Genomic DNA, 20,941 nt, shown 5'->3' with positions numbered 1-20,941 from the left:
TCAAGAAATAAATGTTTTATGCAGGCTAGAATATGTAGAAATGACTTTACTGCTCACACTCTCATCTGCTCTTCAGTCAGAAACGGATTTGAATTGTCAGTTGTTCTTATTTCTGTTAATCATCAGGTGTTTCTTTTTGCACATTTGAAGTTTACACCTTGTGCGTCATGAGTAATCTCCACCTCATGAGTGACGGAGGAGGTTTGGCGACCGTCATGTCTCTCTCGCTACCCCCGCTGGGTGGCGCAGTGAGGAGATGGAGATGTTTTCTGGATCCTGAGCTCCTCACACCTCAAATCCAACAGGAAACTCAGCTCAACACTTCAGACTGTGCGGATGAAACCTCCTCCTCCTCCTCCTCCTCCTCCTCCTCCAAACATGAAGGTCGTCATTCTGCTGTCTCTCTTGAGCCACTTTGCATTTCCAGGTAAGATCACACTTTTCATCTTTCCTTCAAACACTCGCTGAAAGCAGTTTAGATCAAGTCTCTCCTGCCTGACGAACATCATTGATGTCATGACGTGACGGTGCTCACCTGGAGAGCCAAACCCTCTCCATGCATCTTCATCAGGGTACAATACAAATGAACAAACAATTAAAGATGCCTCCACCTTCCCTCTGTTACTGTGATTCTTACAACAAATAAATAAAACTAAATCAATAAAAACTACATAAAACCATCAGGCACATAGTGGATTTACAGCACAATTCATCTCAAATTCACATCTTAATCATTTGTAGTAACGCTTTGCCAGTAAAGCATGTACTAATACACATGTACAAGTGAACGAGATGTGAAACTGATGTGCATCAAAGCTGGAGGTTTGGCTGAAGATGGAGTGATGAGTCACAGTATTTCACAAATCTGCTGTCAGAATGATCACATGATACGATGATGACCACATGAGGATTACTCGTGATATATGATGCTACTCTTACATTAAAGAACACCTTTAAGCTACAGTTGCATTCATTGTCAATCCAGCAACACAAGTGAAACAAAGGATTCAGTGAACGTGGAGCTTTCAGGCTCCCTGGAGTTCTCCAGCTGCCCATGTTCAGTCTGCATTAAGTGACGGTCAGATAACTGCAGACGTGGTTGCACATGTTTTGACTCAGCCTGAAACTCAGTTCAGAATCGAGGAATTTGTGAGTTACATGTTTGGAATGACCAGACAGTTGTGACATGAGCAAAGTGTGTATCGATAAAGTTCTGTTAAACATAACGTTAACAGTAGAAGAAGAAGTGGGGGTGTTAACTTACAGGCTCAGACGATGTTGTGGGTGTGTTCTTACTCTGAGGTCATGACCTTTCCTGTGCTGGGCTTGATGTATAAAATGAGCGTAAAGAAAAGGGAAACACAACAATGATGCATGTGTGATTATTCCTCAGTGAAATATGCACAATTTAGGCCCAGTTTTCTTTCCCTAAATGATGGCAGCGTGAACAGTTTCCCAATTTTTCCAACCGGCATTGTTTTCATAAGCAGCTCCTGTCTGACGTCATCATCATCATCATCATCATCATCATCATCATCATCATCATCATCATCATCATCATCATCATCATCACAGCTCGTCACACCATCAGTCTGCAGTTGTTGTTGCCCTCTAGTGGAAAGTGACTGAAACACACCCTGAAGTCTACTTGGTGTGATGTCACCTCCTTGTTGGTGAATCTAATAAACATGAAGTGAATTATTGACCTCATCATTGTTCAAATGATGTTTCTCGGTTGCTTTGTAGTATTATAGTACTGTACAAGAAAGAAGCTGTGTGTTAGCTGTTTCAAACCTTCCAATAAATGATAAATTATCAAGATTGAAAAGTAAAAATACAAGAAATCAATCGCTGTAAGTAGGAAAATGTATTTATGTCTATCACAGTCATGTCCTGAAAGCCTGAAGCTTTCATTATTAAATGTAAAAAGGTTTTGTTCCTCACCATTATTTTTCTTTCTTCTGAACACACACTGCTGCAGTGTTTGTGCCGCTTTACCACAGTGACAGCAGAGGCGCTGAACTCCATGGGAATTAAAAAGTCAACATTATTGACAAATGTCAAACTGCATGTGCAGCTCATCAGGCGAAATAAACTAAATGTGCATTTCCCACATGCAAGAAGTTCTGAGAAAAGTCTTTTCTAGCTGTGTCTCTGTCCCACATGTGTTCGATGATGGCAGACTGAGCTTTTGGGACGATCCATGTTTGTGTCTCCAGGTGAAACTCCAGGAAGTCGTCTCCATTAAAGCCTTATTGGTGAAACCCGCTGACGTCTCCAGTCTCTGTAAAATGTGGACACCTGAAAGACAGACAGAGACTGCAGTGAACCACATCTGTTATTACATCTGGACCACAGAGACACACTGAGTCCACTGAGACCAACAGCTGATCTCCACTGTTGAAGGTGGTGTGGCTTCATGTGAGCTGCAGGGACACACACACTGAGCTGGAGTCCTGACGAGTGGACGGACATTAAACCTGGTCCCAGACTGAACCTGAAACCCACTGAGACCTGCAGATCGGTCCGACCAAATCCTCTTCCTGTGAGAAACTCCAGACTGGACTGTAGAGGAAGTCTTGTTCAACAGTCTGACAACTTCCTTTACTTCAGTCAAGTGTGTGTGTGTGTGTGTGTGTGTGTGTGTGTGTGTGTGTGTGTGTGTGTGTGTAGCTGCATGTGTGCATCAGTAACATACTGCCGACATACATTGTGTGTATGTGAGGACTGTGGCTGCTGCTTTCTGAATGAACAGAGAGAACTACAGTAATATAACCTGTTTCAGATTAAGGTTCATGAGTCTGTTTCTGCTGCTGAAATGTTCATCCTGAGATGTTGTTGAAGTGATAAACCTTAATTTAGGTTCCTCCTCTTAAACTGCAGAGTAAAGATCAGAGTCCAGGACGACTCAGAGGCTCCTGACTTCCTCATTGTGTTTCAGACGGTGTCATTTCGTATTTTATGAAGCTTTTAGAGTCCAGTGCACTTCAGCAGCTTGTTTATTGGACTGAAAGTGAAGCTGTGTGCTTTCAGCATATGAATGACAGCATGTATCATGTGTCCTTATAAGTGGGAGCAGGTACAGCACACGTCAGAAAGTGTCAAGTCTATCAACATGACAAGATATTAAAACACTGCTGATGTTCATATGACTGCAGCTACAGTCACAGATGAGTGTGTGGACTCACAGAAAGAGACAAATATTCAAAGCTGGACATTTTATTGAAAAGTGAAACAAAAAGAAAGAACAAAACATTTGATTTTGACATTCATTTCTGTTCATCAGTTGACAGTAAAATGCACCAAACGTTGGCTGAGCGTTCCTCCAGAAGCCCAGTATTCATGTTAATGATGTCTGATGGATCATCAGGCCCTGCAGTGGGTATCACACTGTGCCGTCATAAATCTACTGAACTACAAAAATAAGACATACTTTTAAAAACACATTTAAAATACAATATATGTTATAAAATTGTAATGTGAAATGCAACAGTTAGTTTTAACATTTACAAATCAAATAAATTGTATGTTTAAGCTCTGTTTTAGTTCTGTAAAGGTGTGTAAGGAGTCTCAGGTCACATGAGGAAACTCATCCAGTGTGTTTGTGGTTCAGGTCTCTGGATTCAGTTTCTCAGAGAGCTCAGAGCTGCTGTCAGGAGCTGTAAGGTCACAAACAAACTGTGTCAAGTCCACTCATCCTGCACTGAGCTTTCACAAACACTAAATACAGGAAACAGTCCTGAAAAAGTTCATCTGCACAATAATGTGAAAGCCTTTTCATCTGCAGCAGACAGTGTGTGTCAGATCAGAGGAAACACAATCAAAGGTTACTTACGAGATGGAGGCCGTTGGACTGAAATCAAGACAAAAGACAAATCATTTCACTTCCAGCTGGAAATGACAGAATATCTTCCATCAGCTCATCCCCTCTTCTACTCAGTCAAAGTGAAAAATAAATCCATTCTCTCCTTCTGTTTAGTCCTGGCTTCATCTCTGTTCTCTCACTTCTCTCCACATCATCATGGTACAGTCATATTATCACGACTCTCTGAGCCTCACACAGCTTAAAGTGTTGCTCGCTTCAAACTGTTCAGTGCAGAGAACTGATGCTTGTTTCAGCTTTTCAACCTGGATAAAAGCATCAACTCACAGACGAAACCAAAGGACTGAAAAGGTCAAAGAAGCAGAAAATCTCTCCATTTGTCTCTCTCACCTTTCTTCTTTTTGTAGACGATGAATCCAGCAGCAGCAGCAGTGATGAAGAGGAGAAGAAGAACAACCACTACAGCAGAGATGAGGGCGGTCTCGTCACTGGGCTTCTCTGTTCAAGAAAGAAGAATTAAAAAAGAAGACTGACACATAGATCTGTTTTTATTTTAACCTTTATTTAACCAGGATGGATATTATTGGTTGTTTAAAGATCAATTTCCAGCTAAATTGAAGAAAGAAGCTAAAATCCACAACAACCAACAGACCTGCAGTCACATTCAGCACCTTCTCATCCCAGTCTCACCCCAGTTGGTCCTGATGGCTGCTTTGTCCAGTTTGGTGACGATGTCGTCCTCCACACCAGAGAGATGAAACACACAGTCGTACCTCCTCCAGTCTTCAGGTGGGACTGATGAAACGTTCAGGTCAGCGCTCGTCTGGAAGGTTCCGTCGTGGTTGGGGAGGATCTCTCCGAGCTCCACGTCCTCATGAAGCTCCTCTCCATCTTTCCTCCAGATGAGTGTGGCTCTGTCAGGGTAGAAACCTGAAGCGTGGCAGCTGACTGGAGAGGAGGGAGTCTTCTGGAGGAGAGACACTGAGGGACGCTCTGCAGAGAGAGAGAACTCATGCTGACTGTGCTCTGACTATCAGCCTCAGCTCTGATTGGTTAGGACTAAATCAAATCTTACTGCAGAAAACAATCAAAAAGAAGGTGATGTCAGACTACATGTAATGTATTAATGACAGGAAGTACATCAGGTCATGTGATTCTACCTGTTCTCTGCAGAGAGCTCTTGTTGAGGACCAAATACTTCTTCAGCCTCTCAGGACAAAACTCAGTGAAGAACATCTTATTATCTTTGTCTCTATCTTTCTCAGCCTCCCATCTCAGTTTGGTGGTCTCAGCCTGTGGTTTCAGAGCGATCCATGTCAGCGTCTTCATGTCCAATGATAGAAAGTCTTCTCCATCATAACCATACAGACTAAAACCATGAACCTCTCCAGTCTCATCATCCCACTCACAGCCACTTATCTTCTGTAAAACATGAACATCTGACAGACACAAACAGAGACTGTGATTAATAATGATGTACAGATGAAATCTCCAGTGAAAGATGATCTTAAAGATATTGTTGCATTGTGTGATGAGCTGCTGTTCTCCAAGTCTTGAGCTGTGTTCATCATTCAAAAGCACATAATCAGTGCACTTTCTCTTTACATGAGAGATGAAACACAATTTCTCTTTCACAGTTTGAAACTTACAATCATTGTTATTCTCTTATTTTGAGTATTGCAGCAACATGCAGCAACAAGTCAAAGCAGCAGCTGATTTCTGTTTGCATGCTGACTGACGGCTTGTGGTCGGCTGCTGTCTGTAAACCATCAGGATGGCATGATTTACATCAACTTCTACTTACATTTCAGAGTAAAAATACATCTGAGTATTATCTTCAGGCTCTGTAGAGGCTCACTGTACAACTAAGATGCAGAACAGCAGGAAAAAGTCAAACAGAATATTTTCCATACTTTACCTTCACTTTGGTTGAAGCGCTGCTTTAAAGTGTACAGTGTGGCTTTGCAGAAGTTTGGCTGAATCTGAAAGCAATGTCCTCTGTACCACTCCAACTCCTCAGGATCATTTTCTAATAATGTTTTCATCCACTCTTGTTTTGGTTCTATTGTCTTTCTGTTGACATCACAGTAAAGTGACAGATGTCCATCAACCACTGCAGCTCCCACAAACTCTGGAAAGTTTGAGACTCCAGAAGATGCAGTCACGAAAACCTTCAGGGAGTGTTTCACTGCAGACAAACAAGGTTTACAGATTCAGTAGAAATACAGTCCACACATCACACTCATAAATGTGATGCATTCAGTTTGATTCAGTTCAAACACACCAGGCTTATCAGGTTAGTACAAAGGTGAAAGTAAACTAGCAGTGTGATCTACGCAGGAACAAAACGCACAGAGGTTAAAGTCAAGATTTAAACTGTGATCTTACCTGATGATGAAACGTGACAGAAGAGAAGCAACAAAAATAACACTTTCATCTTGTTTTGATGAAGATGAGTTTGTGGAGGATCGACATGCTTCAGCTCTTCTATTCCCTTCAGACTTCGCTCTCTGAGGGATCGTTTGGGGTTTTTCCCTTCGCGCGCCGGCGCACACTGACAACCTTTACCTGCGCACTCACCTGACGTGTTTGCGCACCTGACATGGCGCAGGATGTTTCTGTGCGCCTTCTCTCCGGATCTGTTGATCTCTCGATTCTTGCTCTGTGTCTTTTCTGAATTCCTGGACCTGTGGTCTTTCACAAACTATCAAGAAATAAATGTTTTATGCAGGCTAGAATATGTAGAAATGACTTTACTGCTCACACTCTCATCTGCTCTTCAGTCAGAAACGGATTTGAATTGTCAGTTGTTCTTATTTCTGTTAATCATCAGGTGTTTCTTTTTGCACATTTGAAGTTTACACCTTGTGCGTCATGAGTAATCTCCACCTCATGAGTGACGGAGGAGGTTTGGCGACCGTCATGTCTCTCTCGCAACCCCCGCTGGGTGGCGCAGTGAGGAGATGGAGATGTTTTCTGGATCCGGAGCTCCTCACACCTCAAATCCAACAGGAAACTCAGCTCAACACTTCAGACTGCGCGGATGAAACCTCCTCCTCCTCCTCCTCCTCCAAACATGAAGGTCGTCATTCTGTTGTCTCTCTTGAGCCACTTTGCATTTCCAGGTAAGATCGCACTTGTCATCTTTCCTTCAAACACTCGCTGAAAGCAGTTTAGATCAAGTCTCTCCTGCCTGACGAACATCATTGATGTCATGACGTGACGGTGCTCACCTGGAGAGCCAAACCCTCTCCATGCATCATCATCAGGGTACAATACAAATGAACAAACAATTAAAGATGCCTCCACCTTCCCTCTGTTACTGTGATTCTTACAACAAATAAATAAAACTAAATCAATAAAAACTACATAAAACCATCAGGCACATAGTGGATTTACAGCACAATTCATCTCAAATTCACATCTTAATCATTTGTAGTAACGCTTTGCCAGTAAAGCATGTACTGATACACATGTACAAGTGAACGAGATGTGAAACAGATGTGCATCAAAGCTGGAGGTTTGGCTGAAGATGGAGTGATGAGTCACAGTATTTCACAAATCTGCTGTCAGAATGATCACATGATACGATGATGACCACATGAGGATTACTCGTGATATATGATGCTACTCTTACATTAAAGAACACCTTTAAGCTACAGTTGCATTCATTGTCAATCCAGCAACACAAGTGAAACAAAGGATTCAGTGAACGTGGAGCTTTCAGGCTCCCTGGAGTTCTCCAGCTGCCCACGTTCAGTCTGCATTAAGTGACGGTCAGATAACTGCAGACGTGGTTGCACATGTTTTGACTCAGCCTGAAACTCAGTTCAGAATCGAGGAATTTGTGAGTTACATGTTTGGAATGACCAGACAGTTGTGACATGAGCAAAGTGTGTATCGATAAAGTTCTGTTAAACATAACGTTAACAGTAGAAGAAGAAGTGGGGGTGTTAACTTACAGGCTCAGACGATGTTGTGGGTGTGTTCTTACTCTGAGGTCATGACCTTTCCTGTGCTGGGCTTGATGTATAAAATGAGCGTAAAGAAAAGGGAAACACAACAATGATGCATGTGTGATTATTCCTCAGTGAAATATGCACAATTTAGGCCCAGTTTTCTTTCCCTAAATGATGGCAGCGTGAACAGTTTCCCAATTTTTCCAACCGGCATTGTTTTCATAAGCAGCTCCTGTCTGACGTCATCATCATCATCATCATCATCATCATCATCATCATCAACATCATCGTCATCATCATCATCATCATCATCATCAACATCATCGTCATCATCATCATCAACATCATCGTCATCATCATCATCATCATCAACATCATCGTCATCATCATCATCAACATCATCATCATCATCATCAACATCATCGTCATCATCATCACAGCTCGTCACACCATCAGTCTGCAGTTGTTGTTGCCCTCTAGTGGAAAGTGACTGAAACACACCCTGAAGTCTACTTGGTGTGATGTCACCTCCTTGTTGGTGAATCTAATAAACATGAAGTGAATTATTGACCTCATCATTGTTCAAATGATGTTTCTCGGTTGCTTTGTAGTATTATAGTACTGTACAAGAAAGAAGCTGTGTGTTAGCTGTTTCAAACCTTCAAATAAATGATAAATTATCAAGATTGAAAAGTAAAAATACAAGAAATCAATCGCTGTAAGTAGGAAAATGTATTTATGGATATCACAGTCATGTCCTGAAAGCCTGAAGCTTTCATTACTAAATGTAAAAAGGTTTTGTTCCTCACCATTATTTTTCTTTCTTCTGAACACACACTGCTGCAGTGTTTGTGCCGCTTTACCACAGTGACAGCAGAGGCGCTGAACTCCATGGGAATTAAAAAGTCAACATTATTGACAAATGTCAAACTGCATGTGCAGCTCATCAGGCGAAATAAACTAAATGTGCATTTCCCACATGCAGGAAGTTCTGAGAAAAGTCTTTTCTAGCTGTGTCTCTGTCCCACATGTGTTTGATGATGGCAGACTGAGCTTTTGGGACGATCCATGTTTGTGTCTCCAAGTGAAACACCAGGAAGTCGTCTCCATTAAAGCCTTATTGGTGTGTCTCCAGTCTCTGTAAAATGTGGACACCTGAAAGACAGACAGAGACTGCAGTGAACCACATCTGTTATTACATCTGGACCACAGAGACACACTGAGTCCACTGAGACCAACAGCTGATCTCCACTGTTGAAGGTGGTGTGGCTTCATGTGAGCTGCAGGGACACACACACTGAGCTGGAGTCCTGACGAGTGGACGGACATTAAACCTGGTCCCAGACTGAACCTGAAACCCACTGAGACCTGCAGATCGGTCCGACCAAATCCTCTTCCTGTGAGAAACTCCAGACTGGACTGTAGAGGAAGTCTTGTTCAACAGTCTGACAACTTCCTTTACTTCAGTCAAGTGTGTGTGTGTGTGTGTGTGTGTGTGTGTGTGTGTGTGTGTGTGTGTGTGTGTGTGTGTGTGTAGCTGCATGTGTGCATCAGTAACATACTGCCGACATACATTGTGTGTATGTGAGGACTGTGGCTGCTGCTTTCTGAATGAACAGAGAGAACTACAGTAATATAACCTGTTTCAGATTAAGGTTCATGAGCCTGTTTCTGCTGCTGAAATGTTCATCCTGAGATGTTGTTGAAGTGATAAACCTTAATTTAGGTTCCTCCTCTTAAACTGCAGAGTAAAGATCAGAGTCCAGGACGACTCAGAGGCTCCTGACTTCCTCATTGTGTTTCAGACGGTGTCATTTCGTATTTTATGAAGCTTTTAGAGTCCAGTGCACTTCAGCAGCTTGTTTATTGGACTGAAAGTGAAGCTGTGTGCTTTCAGCATATGAATGACAGCATGTATCATGTGTCCTTATAAGTGGGAGCAGGTACAGCACACGTCAGAAAGTGTCAAGTCTATCAACATGACAAGATATTAAAACACTGCTGATGTTCATATGACTGCAGCTACAGTCACAGATGAGTGTGTGGACTCACAGAAAGAGACAAATATTCAAAGCTGGACATTTTATTGAAAAGTGAAACAAAAAGAAAGAACAAAACATTTGATTTTGACATTCATTTCTGTTCATCAGTTGACAGTAAAATGCACCAAACGTTGGCTGAGCGTTCCTCCAGAAGCCCAGTATTCATGTTAATGATGTCTGATGGATCATCAGGCCCTGCAGTGGGTATCACACTGTGCCGTCATAAATCTACTGAACTACAAAAATAAGACATACTTTTAAAAACACATTTAAAATACAATATATGTTATAAAATTGTAATGTGAAATGCAACAGTTAGTTTTAACATTTACAAATCAAATAAATTGTATGTTTAAGCTCTGTTTTAGTTCTGTAAAGGTGTGTAAGGAGTCTCAGGTCACATGAGGAAACTCATCCAGTGTGTTTGTGGTTCAGGTCTCTGGATTCAGTTTCTCAGAGAGCTCAGAGCTGCTGTCAGGAGCTGTAAGGTCACAAACAAACTGTGTCAAGTCCACTCATCCTGCACTGAGCTTTCACAAACACTAAATACAGGAAACAGTCCTGAAAAAGTTCATCTGCACAATAATGTGAAAGCCTTTTCATCTGCAGCAGACAGTGTGTGTCAGATCAGAGGAAACACAATCAAAGGTTACTTACGAGATGGAGGCCGTTGGACTGAAATCAAGACAAAAGACAAATCATTTCACTTCCAGCTGGAAATGACAGAATATCTTCCATCAGCTCATCCCCTCTTCTACTCAGTCAAAGTGAAAAATAAATCCATTCTCTCCTTCTGTTTAGTCCTGGCTTCATCTCTGTTCTCTCACTTCTCTCCACATCATCATGGTACAGTCATATTATCACGACTCTCTGAGCCTCACACAGCTTAAAGTGTTGCTCGCTTCAAACTGTTCAGTGCAGAGAACTGATGCTTGTTTCAGCTTTTCAACCTGGATAAAAGCATCAACTCACAGACGAAACCAAAGGACTGAAAAGGTCAAAGAAGCAGAAAATCTCTCCATTTGTCTCTCTCACCTTTCTTCTTTTTGTAGACGATGAATCCAGCAGCAGCAGCAGTGATGAAGAGGAGAAGAAGAACAACCACTGCAGCAGAGATGAGGACGGTCTCGTCACTGGGCTTCTCTGTTCAAGAAAGAAGAATTAAAAAAGAAGACTGACACATAGATCTGTTTTTATTTTAACTTTTATTTAACCAGGATGGATATTATTGGTTGTTTAAAGATCAATTTCCAGCTAAATTGAAGAAAAAAGCTAAAATCCACAACAACCAACAGACCTGCAGTCACATTCAGCACCTTCTCATCTCAGTCTCACCCCAGTTGGTCCTGATGGCTGCTTTGTCCAGTTTGGTGACGATGTCGTCCTCCACACCAGAGAGATGAAACACACAGTCGTACCTCCTCCAGTCTTCAGGTGGGACTGATGAAACGTTCAGGTCAGCGCTCGTCTGGAAGGTTCCGTCGTGGTTGGGGAGGATCTCTCCGAGCTCCACGTCCTCATGAAGCTCCTCTCCATCTTTCCTCCAGATGAGTGTGGCTCTGTCAGGGTAGAAACCTGAAGCGTGGCAGCTGACTGGAGAGGAGGGAGTCTTCTGGAGGAGAGACACTGAGGGACGCTCTGCAGAGAGAGAGAGAGAGAGAGAGAGAAACAATTTAAGATAATTAAGACAATTTATTTTATTTTTGCAGGTAAGAAGGGACCCAGACAAATGACAGCACGAAACGAATCATTTGTTCCACAACCTCCACATTGTCTGTTTGTAGTCAGAGAAGGGAACTACACCACCACTAAAGAGACTCACTGCAGTCAGAAAAGAGAAGATCTGCCTGTTTTTACGCTTCACAGCAAAGTGATCAATCAGTGTCACTGAAACTGTGTGAACCTACTGAAATCATGCTTTGATGGAAAGTCTTGTCTGATTGGTTAGGACTAAATCAGATCTTACTGCCACAGAAAACGACCAAAAAGAAAGTGATGTCATCATGACATCAGGTCATGTGATTCTACCTGTTCTCTGCAGAGAGCTCTTGCCGAGGACCAAATACTTCTTCAGCCACACAGGACAAAGCTCAGTGACGTAATTCACACGAGATTTCATTCTAACTTTCTCAGCGTCCCATTTCAGTTTGATGGTCACCGCCTGTTGTTTTGGAGCGATCCATGTCTTTGTCTTCACGTCCAATGATAGAAAGTCTTCTCCATCATAACCATACTGATTAAAACCATCAACCTCTCCAGTCTCATCATCCCACTCACAGCCACTTATCCTTTGGAAAATGTGAACACCTGACAGACACAAACAGAGACTGTGATTAATAATGATGCACAGATGAAATCTCCAGTGAAAGATGATCTTAAAGATATTGTTGCATTGTGTGATGAGCTGCTGTTCTCCAAGTCTTGAGCTGTGTTCATCATTCAAAAGCACATAATCAGTGCACTTTCTCTTTACATGAGAGATGAAACACAATTTCTCTTTCACAGTGAAAACCATCAGGGTGGCGTGATCTACATCAACTTCTACTTACATTTCAGAGTAAAACTACATCTGAGTATTATCTTCAGGCTCTGTAGAGGCTCACTGTAAAACTAAGATGCAGAACAGCAGGAAAAAGTGAAACAGAATATTTTCCATACTTTACCTTCACTTTGTTTGAAGCGCTGCTTCAAACTGGACAGTGTGGTTTTGAAGAACATCGGCTGAATCTGAAAACAGTGTCCTGTGTAAAACTGTACATGCTGAGGATCATTTTCTAATAATGTTTTCACCCACTCCTGTCTTGGTTCTATTATCTTTCTGTTGATGTCGCAGAAAAGTACCGGATGTTCATCAATCGTCGCAGCTCCCACAAACTCTGGAAAGTTTGGGATTCCATAAGATGCAGTCACGAAATACTTCAGGGAGTGTTTCACTGCAGACAAACAAGGTTTACAGATTCAGTAGAAATACAGTGAACACATCACGCTCACAAATATGCTACATTCAGTGTCATTCAGTTCAAATGTAATATTTGAAGATGAAGTGAAAGTGAAACAAAATTAATGTCACTGAGCCGCAGAATGCAGAGCTTAACGTAAAGATTTAAAACGTGATCTTACCCGTTGACGCACTGTGACAGAAGAGAAGCAACAAAACGAGCGTTTTCATCTTCTTTTGATCAAGATCAGAGATAAAAAATGAACGAAACAAAAACAACACTTTCATCTTGTTTAGATAAAGATGAGAGCGTGAAGCATCGACATGCTGCAGTTCCTCTATTTCCTTTAGATTTCCCTCCGTGATCGTGAGCGCGCCCGCACGCCACAGAAAACCAGCAATGCGCGCTCACGTTCTTCGCTCCCGGTTCTGACGTCCTGGACCTGTGGTCTCTCACAAACTACTAAAAAATAAAGGTTTTATTCAGGCTTGAATATGTAGAAATGATTTTACTGCTCACACTGTCTCACCTGCTCTTCAGTCAGAAACGGATTTAAAGCAGTTGCTCTTATTTCTGTTGATTCATAATCTGCCGCAGCGACAGTAATCAGTGTTGAAGCAGCAGTCATTGTTGGTTCATCTTTGAAAATGATGAGACTTTGTCTGGTGTTCATGAGCTAACCGCTCATCTTCTTCTCTTTTATTTACCTCTTGTACATCTTTCTGTGTGGAGTTTGCATGTTCTCCCCGTGTTCACCCGGGGTATCCTCCTTAAATAACCCCCACTGCAAACATGCTAGAAGATCCCCATCTGACCAATGGTGACGAACAGAGCTGGGTCCCCGGAGGAAGGACGGACCAAGGACAGACCAAGGATGGGTTAAAGGCGGACAAAAATAATTTCACAGAAGCGTTTGTGCATGTAGTGTGCAACTAACTATGTGTGTGATAAATAAAGTACATTTCTTCTTCTTCTTCTTCTTCTTCTTCTTTCATAACCCACACTCTTCACCCGAAAGGCTATTAGTTAATGATGACACATGGATCAAGGTCATATTCACTCTGTGACAGTGAGATAACAGCAACACGACACGATATTAAAACACTGCTGATGTTCATATGACTGCAGCTACAGTCACAGATGAGTGTGTGGACTCACAGAAAGAGACAAAAGATTCAAAGCTGGTCATTTTATTGAAAAGTGAAACAAAAAGAAAGAACAAAACATTTGATTTTGACATTACTTTCTGTTCCTCACTTGACAGTAAAATGCAGCAAATGGAAATGGATGGAAAGTCTTGTCTGATCGGTTAGGACTAAACCAAATCTTACTGCCACAGAAAAGGATCAAAAAGATGGTGAATGTGAAAACACTGCTCTCTGTACCACTCCAACTCCTGAGAGTCGTTTTCTAATAATCTTTTCATCCACTCCTGTTTTGGTTCTACTGTCTGTTTCTGTTGCTGTCGCAGTAACCAACCAGATGTCCATCAACCACTGCAGCTGCCACAAACTCTGGAAAGTTTGGGACTCCAGAAGATGCACACCAGCTTCCCTCACAAAAAAGAAGTTTATTTAAATATACTATGAGTATACTTCTTTTAAACCAAAAATAAGAGAGGATACTTTCAGTTTACTTTTGATGTGCTTATCAGAGATATACTTAACAAAGTTATACTGAAGTATACTTGGCTTATACTGAAAAGTATACAGGAAAGTATATTTGGTTTATACTTGTACTTGAACTTTTGATGGAGATATACTTAGGAAAAGTATAATAATGTTCAAGTATATTTGGATTGCAGTTGTGCTTATAAATAGAGTGGAATAAATAGTATATTTTAAAGTGTGAAAATAATATAGAAATAGTAAACTATAAGTATGATGTTAACTCCACGCAAAAAAACTTTAAAGCACACTTGCAGTGTCCTTTCATAGACCAAAAAGTGACCTGGAAAGGTGTCCCTGAAGCTCAGCCCCATTTACTGAGGCTGTCTCGTCCCTGCAGTGCTCCTCCTGCGTGTCCTCCCCTCTAACTGCCCTCTGTCCTGTCATGTCCTCAGCTGTCTCTGTCAAAATAAAGCCCCCCCCCCTTTAATAAACTAAAATTGTTCCAATTTAGTCCCAAGAAGTATTGAAAAAGTACACTTAGAAGTATACTACTAGTACATTGATTTTAGTATACTTGCTGCATAAAGTATACTTGTAAAAATATACTTTATCTTAACTTAATAAAATGAACTTGAAGTATACTTCTTCTTCGTAACGGGAGGCTTAATACAAAGTGAAAGTAAACTAGCAGTGTGATCTACGCAGGAACAAAGCGCACAGAGTCAAGATTTAAACTGTGATCTTACCTGATGATGAAACGTGACAGAAGAGAAGCAACAAAAACAACACTTTCATCTTGTTTTGATGAAGATGAGTTTGTGAAGGATCGACATGCTTCAGCTCTTCTTTTCCTTTGAGATTTCCGTTAGTCATCGTGAGCGCGCCCGCACGTCACTGAAAACCAGCAATGCGCGCTCACGTTCTCCGCTGCCGTTTCTGACTTCCTGGACCTGTGGTCTTTCACAAACTACTCAGAAATAAAGGTTTCACTCAGGTTGGAATATGTAGAAATGATTTTATTGCTCACACTGTCTCCTCACACCTTTAATCCAACAGGAAACTCAACTCGACACTTCAGACTGCGCGGATGAAACCTCCTCCTCCTCCTCCTCCTCCAAACATGAAAGTCGTCATTCTGTTGTCTCTCTTGAGCCACTTTGCATTTCCAGGTAAGATCGCACTCGCTGAAATCAGTTTAGATCAAGTCTCTCCTGCCTGACGAACATCATTCATGTTATGACTCAGTACAATAGAAATGAACAAACAATTAAAGATGCCTTCCCTCACAAAAAGAAGTTTATTTAAATATACTATGAGTATACTTCTTTTAACCCAAAAATAAGAGAGGATACTTTCAGTTTACTTTTGATGTATTTATCAGAGATATACTTAACAAAGTTATACTGAAGTATACTTGGCTTATACTGAAAAGTATATTTGTACTTGAACTTTTGATGGAGATATACTTAGTAAAAGTATAATAATGTTCACGTATATTTTGATTGCAGTCGTGCTTATTCTTTTGATAGTAGCCTATTAAAATATTTTCCCATACATACTGGCCTCTTTGAAGTACACTGCAGTATGTTTACTATCTCATGAACTTACATATTCCACAAGTACATTTGCAGTAACAAGTCAGCTTCGGGGTGGAATAGCTTAGAGTAAATAGTACATGGGTGGAACTGAACTTCATCTTTTATGTAGTGTTATTAACACACACAGAAACACAGAAACATTTGTCTGATTTTATTTGAGAAAACATTGACGTTTCTTCCAAGGTCTCAGTATCGTGACAGACTTGATACATACTGGCTGCTCTTATGAGCCATTGCATATCAAGTATACCTAAATAGTAATTAAGTAGTATATTTTAAAGTGTGAAAATAATATAGAAATAGTAAACTATAAGTATAATGGATTAGTATATAAATATATTAGTATACCTCGGTTGGTAAGGTGTGCGCCCCGTGTGCTGAGGCTGTCGGTCCTCTGCAGAGGCCGCAGGTTCGACTCCCACCTGCAGCTCATTTGCTGCATGTCGTCCCCTCTCACTGCCCCCTTTCCTGTCATCCTGTCATGTCTTCAGCTGTCTCTGTCACACTAAAGGCAAAAAAAAATACTCCTCCCCACCCCAAAAAAAGGGGGCTGGAAGTATATAAATATTAAACTAGCAGTATAACTTTACTTGTAGTATAGTTTTAGTACAAAATAAAACTTAAATGTAAACAACTTGTGTACTCAAAGTTTACTTCTCTTAACCTAAAAAAATACTTGAAGTATACATTTTTAAACTTAAAAGTGTGCTAGAAGTATATAACTTGCAGCGCAAAATAAAACTGTGTTGTGTAAAACTGTGTACTCAAAGTTTATTTCTCTTAAACTTAAAGTATACTTATTACAAATTAAAACTGGGTTAATTTAGTCCCAAGAAGTGTTGAAAAAGTACACTTAGAAGTGTACTACTAGTACATTGAAATTCTTATACTTGCTGCATAAAGTATACTTGTAAAAAATATACTTAAGCTTTACTTAAGTGTACTTAATAAAATGAACTTGAAGTATACTTCTTTTCGTAAGGGTAGATAAAACTAGAAAAATAAAAACTAAATAAAAGCAGCATGAGAGCTGGTGTCATGAACTCCCCGGGACACAGAACAGGTGGACACAACGGCACAACACAGATCTGGTTCGAGCAAAAAGACGGTTTATTACCAGGCAGGATTCGGTACACAGGAGATCAATCAAACAAGCAGAGGTGTCCAGAGACGAGAGGCAAAAGGCAAGGTCGAAAGCAAAAACGAGGTCGTACACAAAACAGACTACAACGTGACTATGAGAATGCTTTGACGAGGACCGTGAAGTACGATGGACCGGCAACGAGACTGTGAGACACACAGGGTAAAATACCAGAGGTAATGAGGGGAGGTGGGAAACAGGTGAGGAGAACAATCAGGGAGCAGGTGTGACGAGATGGGGAAGGGCGTGCGGGGAGTGAACCTACAACAGAGAAACAAGGTTAGTGATGACAAAATAAAACAGGAAAGAAAAGACATGAAATGTGCAAAATAAAACAGAAACTTGACAGACGTGACAGCTGGAGGTTTGGCTGAAGATGGAGTGATGAGTCACAGTATTTCACAAATCTGCTGTCAGAATGATCACATGATACGATGATGACCACATGAGGAGAGGCTTCTGCATCGATCCTAAATAACTTCTGTTCAGCCTGCATTTGTGTTTTTTACCAAGCAGAGATCCAATAGTATCTCTTTAAAGTGCAGCCGAACACCAAACTGCTGCTCAGGGGTCAGTAGGTCGTACTGAGCCCTGTGATAATAGAGCAGGTCCCCGTGTATGTGTCAGTATGTACTTTACTGGTGTACCATTAGTACAAGGTGGGGTTATGATGTGTGATCTGAACTGTTACCAGCACATCACCTTCATGAGGAGTGTGATGATGATGATGATGATGATGATGATGATGATGTGTATATTTAGACTGACTCTGTAAACCTTGTTTGTCTGCAGTCAAACACTCCCTGAAGTATTTCTACATCGCATCTTCTGGAATCCCAAACTTTCCAGAGTTTGTGGGAACTGCAGTGGTCGATGACAATGTGGTGGCTTACTGCAACGGCAACAGAAAGATACTGGAAACAAAACAGGAGTGGATGAGACATTTATTTGAAGACGATCCTCAGCACATGGCCATCTACACTGGAGAGTGTTTTGAGAATCAGCCAAACTACTTCAAAGCCACGATTTACAGTTTGAAGCAGCGCCTCAACCAAAGTGGAGGTAAAGTGTGGACGACAGGAGCACGGAGACGTCTTCATCTGTCTCTGCTTTCAGACAGAAGACTGGAAGGGGTTTATACTGGAAGTCACGTTAAATCAATGTTAAATATCAAATATCCTTCAGTTTGAAGGGAAGAATCTGGAATTCGATGATGCTGCATTCATGTTTTTTGATTGTTCACATCACTGCATTTTGCCAGAGAAACATGCAGAGACGGAAAGACAGCTAAAATATTATACTGGAGCAAAAATATTGTTCATTTAAATACATTTCACTCAAGTAAAGGAAGGTACTAAGCATTGTATCACACAATGCACAAAATTTCTGAAATCATCTTTCACTGAAGATCTGTGCATCATTATTAATCACAGTCTGTGTTTGTGTCTTTCAGGCGTCCATGTTTTACAGAGGACGAGTGGCTGTGAGTGGGACGATGAGACTGGAGAGGTTAATGGTTTTAATCAGTATGGTTATGATGGAGAAGACTTCATATCATTTGACCTGAAGACGCTGACATGGATCGCTCCAAAACAACAGGCTTTCACCACCAAACTGAGATGGGATGCTGATAAATTTAGAATGAAATATAATGAGATTCACCTCACTGAGGTTTTCCCTGCGTACCTGAAGAAGTATTTGGTCCTTGGCAAGAGCTCTCTGCTGAGAACAGGTAGAATCACATGACCTGACGTGGTTTCATGGACACAACAATGTTCATTTTGCCTGCTCAGACTCCAATCAGTCAGTGCACAGTCAGCATGAGTTCAGTAGGTTCACACAGTTTCAGTGACACTGATTGATCACTTTGCTGTGAAGCGTAAAAACAGGCAGATCTTCTCTTTTCTGACTGCAGTGAGTCTCTTTAGTGGTGGTGTAGTTCCCTTCTCTGACTACAAACAGACAATGTGGAGGTTGTGGAACAAATGGCTCGTTGTGTCGTGCTGTCATTTGTTCTTATAGCTCATATGATGGATGTCTGGGTCTGAACATCTGCTGCGCTCAGCTGAAAAAAATGTTGTTTACATGCTGTGAGTCTTGAATTCACACCAACATGTACAACAGCATGGCATCAAATATCAATTTGGCATCAAATCTTTTCAAACATTCATGGTTCAATGTTTGATCTTTCATCTAGCTACTTTAATTAATAACACAGATTACTGTTTTTTACCTGCAAAACCCAGGCCTTAAATTCTCTCTCTCTGCAGAGCGTCCCTCAGTGTCTCTCCTCCAGAAGACTCCGTCCTCTCCAGTCAGCTGCCACGCTTCAGGTTTCTTCCCTGACAGAGCCACACTCATCTGGAGGAAAGATGGAGAGGAGCTTCATGAGGACGTGGAGCTCGGAGAGATCCTCCCCAACCACGACGGAACCTTCCAGACGAGCGCTGACCTGAACGTTTCATCAGTCCCACCTGAAGACTGGAGGAGGTACGACTGTGTGTTTCATCTCTCTGGTGTGGAGGACGACATCGTCACCAAACTGGACAAAGCAGCCATCAGGACCAACTGGGGTGAGACTGAGATGAGAAGGTGCTGAATGTGACTGCAGGTCTGTTGGTTGTTGTGGATTTTAGCTTCTTTCTTCCAATTGAGCTGGAAATTGATCTTTAAACAACCAATAATATCCATCCTGGTTAAATAAAGGTTAAAATAAAAACAGATCTACGTGTCAGTCTTCATTTTTTAATTCTTTTTTTTTCTTGAACAGAGAAGCCCAGTGACGTGACCGCCCTCATCTCTGCTGCAGTGGTTGTTCTTCTTCTCCTCTTCATCACTGCTGCTGCTGCTGGATTCATCGTCTACAAAAAGAAGAAAGGTGAGAGAGACAAATGGAGAGATTTTCTGCTTCTTTGACCTTTTCAGTCCTTTGGTTTCGTCTGTGAGTTGATGCTTTTATCCAGGTTGAAAAGCTGAAACAAGCATCAGTTCTCTGCACTGAACAGTTTGAAGCGAGCAACACTTTAAGCTGTGTGAGGCTCAGAGAGTCGTGATAATATGACTGTACCATGATGATGTGGAGAGAAGTGAGAGAACAGAGATGAAGCCAGGACTAAACAGAAGGAGAGAATGGATTTATTTTTCACTTTGACTGAGTAGAAGAGGGGATGAGCTGATGGAAGATATTCTGTCATTTCCAGCTGGAAGTGAAATGATTTGTCTTTTGTCTTGATTTCAGTCCAACGGCCTCCATCTCGTAAGTAACCTTTGATTGTGTTTCCTCTGATCTGACACACACTGTCTGCTGCAGATGAAAAGGCTTTCACATTATTGTGCAGATGAACTTTTTCAGGACTGTTTCCTGTATTTAGTGTTTGTGAAAGCTCAGTGCAGGATGAGTGGACTTGACACAGTTTGTTTGTGACCTTACAGCTCCTGACAGCAGCTCTGAGCTCTCTGAGAAACTGAATCCAGAGACCTGAACCACAAACACACTGGATGAGTTTCCTCATGTGACCTGAGACTCATTACACACCTTTACAGAGTATCTGGAGAGAACCCACGCATGCACGGGAAGAACACGCAAACTTCACACAGAAAGCGAACCGGCGACCTTCTTTCTGTGAGGCACGCACACTACCTGCTGCGCCACCGTGCAGCCCTTTCACATTACAGTTTTAAAATATATATTTTAAATGTGTTTTTAAAAGTATGTCCAAGTATGTACATTTATGACGGCAGTCTGATTGAGTCTGATTTTTTTCACTTTTCAATAAAATGTCCAACTTTGAATATTTTGTCTCTTTCTGTGAGTCCACACACTCATCTG

General features: G+C 41.4%; 3 protein-coding genes across 5 annotated transcripts; 1 reads left to right on the top strand and 2 right to left on the bottom strand.

Annotated features, from left to right (window-relative positions):
• The first annotated feature begins 315 nt into the window (after positions 1-315).
• On the top strand, positions 316-20,902 carry LOC139345465 (major histocompatibility complex class I-related gene protein-like). 2 transcript variants are annotated; one of them, XM_070984068.1, is made up of 7 exons: positions 316-427; positions 17,905-18,174; positions 18,566-18,844; positions 19,383-19,685; positions 19,883-19,990; positions 20,351-20,368; positions 20,545-20,902. In XM_070984068.1, the coding sequence occupies exons 1-7, from the start codon at positions 337-339 to the stop codon at positions 20,592-20,594; spliced, it is 1,119 nt and encodes a 372-aa protein (XP_070840169.1). In that variant the 5' UTR covers positions 316-336; the 3' UTR covers positions 20,595-20,902. The 2 variants fall into 2 exon arrangements, with proteins under 2 accessions (XP_070840169.1, XP_070840170.1); XM_070984069.1 differs by lacking the exon at positions 316-427 and adding an exon at positions 15,205-15,542.
• On the bottom strand, positions 3,204-6,488 carry LOC139345478 (major histocompatibility complex class I-related gene protein-like). The gene is made up of 7 exons (XM_070984087.1): positions 6,212-6,488; positions 5,742-6,011; positions 4,984-5,262; positions 4,514-4,816; positions 4,214-4,321; positions 3,836-3,853; positions 3,204-3,659 (listed from the first exon to the last, which is right to left on the bottom strand). Exons 1-7 carry the CDS (start codon positions 6,258-6,260, stop codon positions 3,610-3,612), a joined length of 1,077 nt encoding a protein of 358 aa, XP_070840188.1. The 5' UTR covers positions 6,261-6,488; the 3' UTR covers positions 3,204-3,609.
• On the bottom strand, positions 9,850-15,230 carry LOC139345463 (major histocompatibility complex class I-related gene protein-like). Of its 2 annotated transcripts, none has more exons than XM_070984067.1 (7): positions 15,120-15,230; positions 12,488-12,757; positions 11,853-12,131; positions 11,160-11,462; positions 10,860-10,967; positions 10,482-10,499; positions 9,850-10,305 (listed from the first exon to the last, which is right to left on the bottom strand). In XM_070984067.1, exons 1-7 carry the CDS (start codon positions 15,166-15,168, stop codon positions 10,256-10,258), a joined length of 1,077 nt encoding a protein of 358 aa, XP_070840168.1. In that variant the 5' UTR covers positions 15,169-15,230; the 3' UTR covers positions 9,850-10,255. The 2 variants fall into 2 exon arrangements, with proteins under 2 accessions (XP_070840168.1, XP_070840167.1); XM_070984066.1 differs by lacking the exon at positions 15,120-15,230 and adding an exon at positions 12,945-13,144.
• Positions 20,903-20,941: the final 39 nt, after the last annotated feature.

This window comes from Chaetodon trifascialis, chromosome 17, assembly GCF_039877785.1.
Source record: "Chaetodon trifascialis isolate fChaTrf1 chromosome 17, fChaTrf1.hap1, whole genome shotgun sequence".
NCBI classification, from domain to species: domain Eukaryota; kingdom Metazoa; phylum Chordata; class Actinopteri; order Chaetodontiformes; family Chaetodontidae; genus Chaetodon; species Chaetodon trifascialis.
This window is presented reverse-complemented; position numbering and strand designations above follow the sequence as displayed.

Excerpts from the sequence above, each read along its gene's own strand:
- LOC139345465 (XM_070984068.1), top strand. The coding sequence starts at position 337 with ATGAAACCTCCTCCTCCTCCTCCTCCTCCTCCTCCTCCAAACATGAAG. Across the intron at positions 18,175-18,565 it reads GCGCCTCAACCAAAGTGGAG|GCGTCCATGTTTTACAGAGG; the intron begins GTAAAGTGTGGA and ends TGTGTCTTTCAG. Across the intron at positions 19,686-19,882 it reads AGCCATCAGGACCAACTGGG|AGAAGCCCAGTGACGTGACC; the intron begins GTGAGACTGAGA and ends TTTCTTGAACAG.
- LOC139345478 (XM_070984087.1), bottom strand. The coding sequence starts at position 6,260 with ATGAAAGTGTTATTTTTGTTGCTTCTCTTCTGTCACGTTTCATCATCA. Across the intron at positions 6,012-6,211 it reads CTGTCACGTTTCATCATCAG|TGAAACACTCCCTGAAGGTT; the intron begins GTAAGATCACAG and ends GTTTGTCTGCAG. Across the intron at positions 5,263-5,741 it reads GCGCTTCAACCAAAGTGAAG|ATGTTCATGTTTTACAGAAG; the intron begins GTAAAGTATGGA and ends TGTGTCTGTCAG.
- LOC139345463 (XM_070984066.1), bottom strand. The coding sequence starts at position 13,050 with ATGAAAGTGTTGTTTTTGTTTCGTTCATTTTTTATCTCTGATCTTGAT. Across the intron at positions 12,132-12,487 it reads GCGCTTCAAACAAAGTGAAG|GTGTTCACATTTTCCAAAGG; the intron begins GTAAAGTATGGA and ends TGTGTCTGTCAG. Across the intron at positions 11,463-11,852 it reads GAGCTCTCTGCAGAGAACAG|AGCGTCCCTCAGTGTCTCTC; the intron begins GTAGAATCACAT and ends CTCTCTCTGCAG.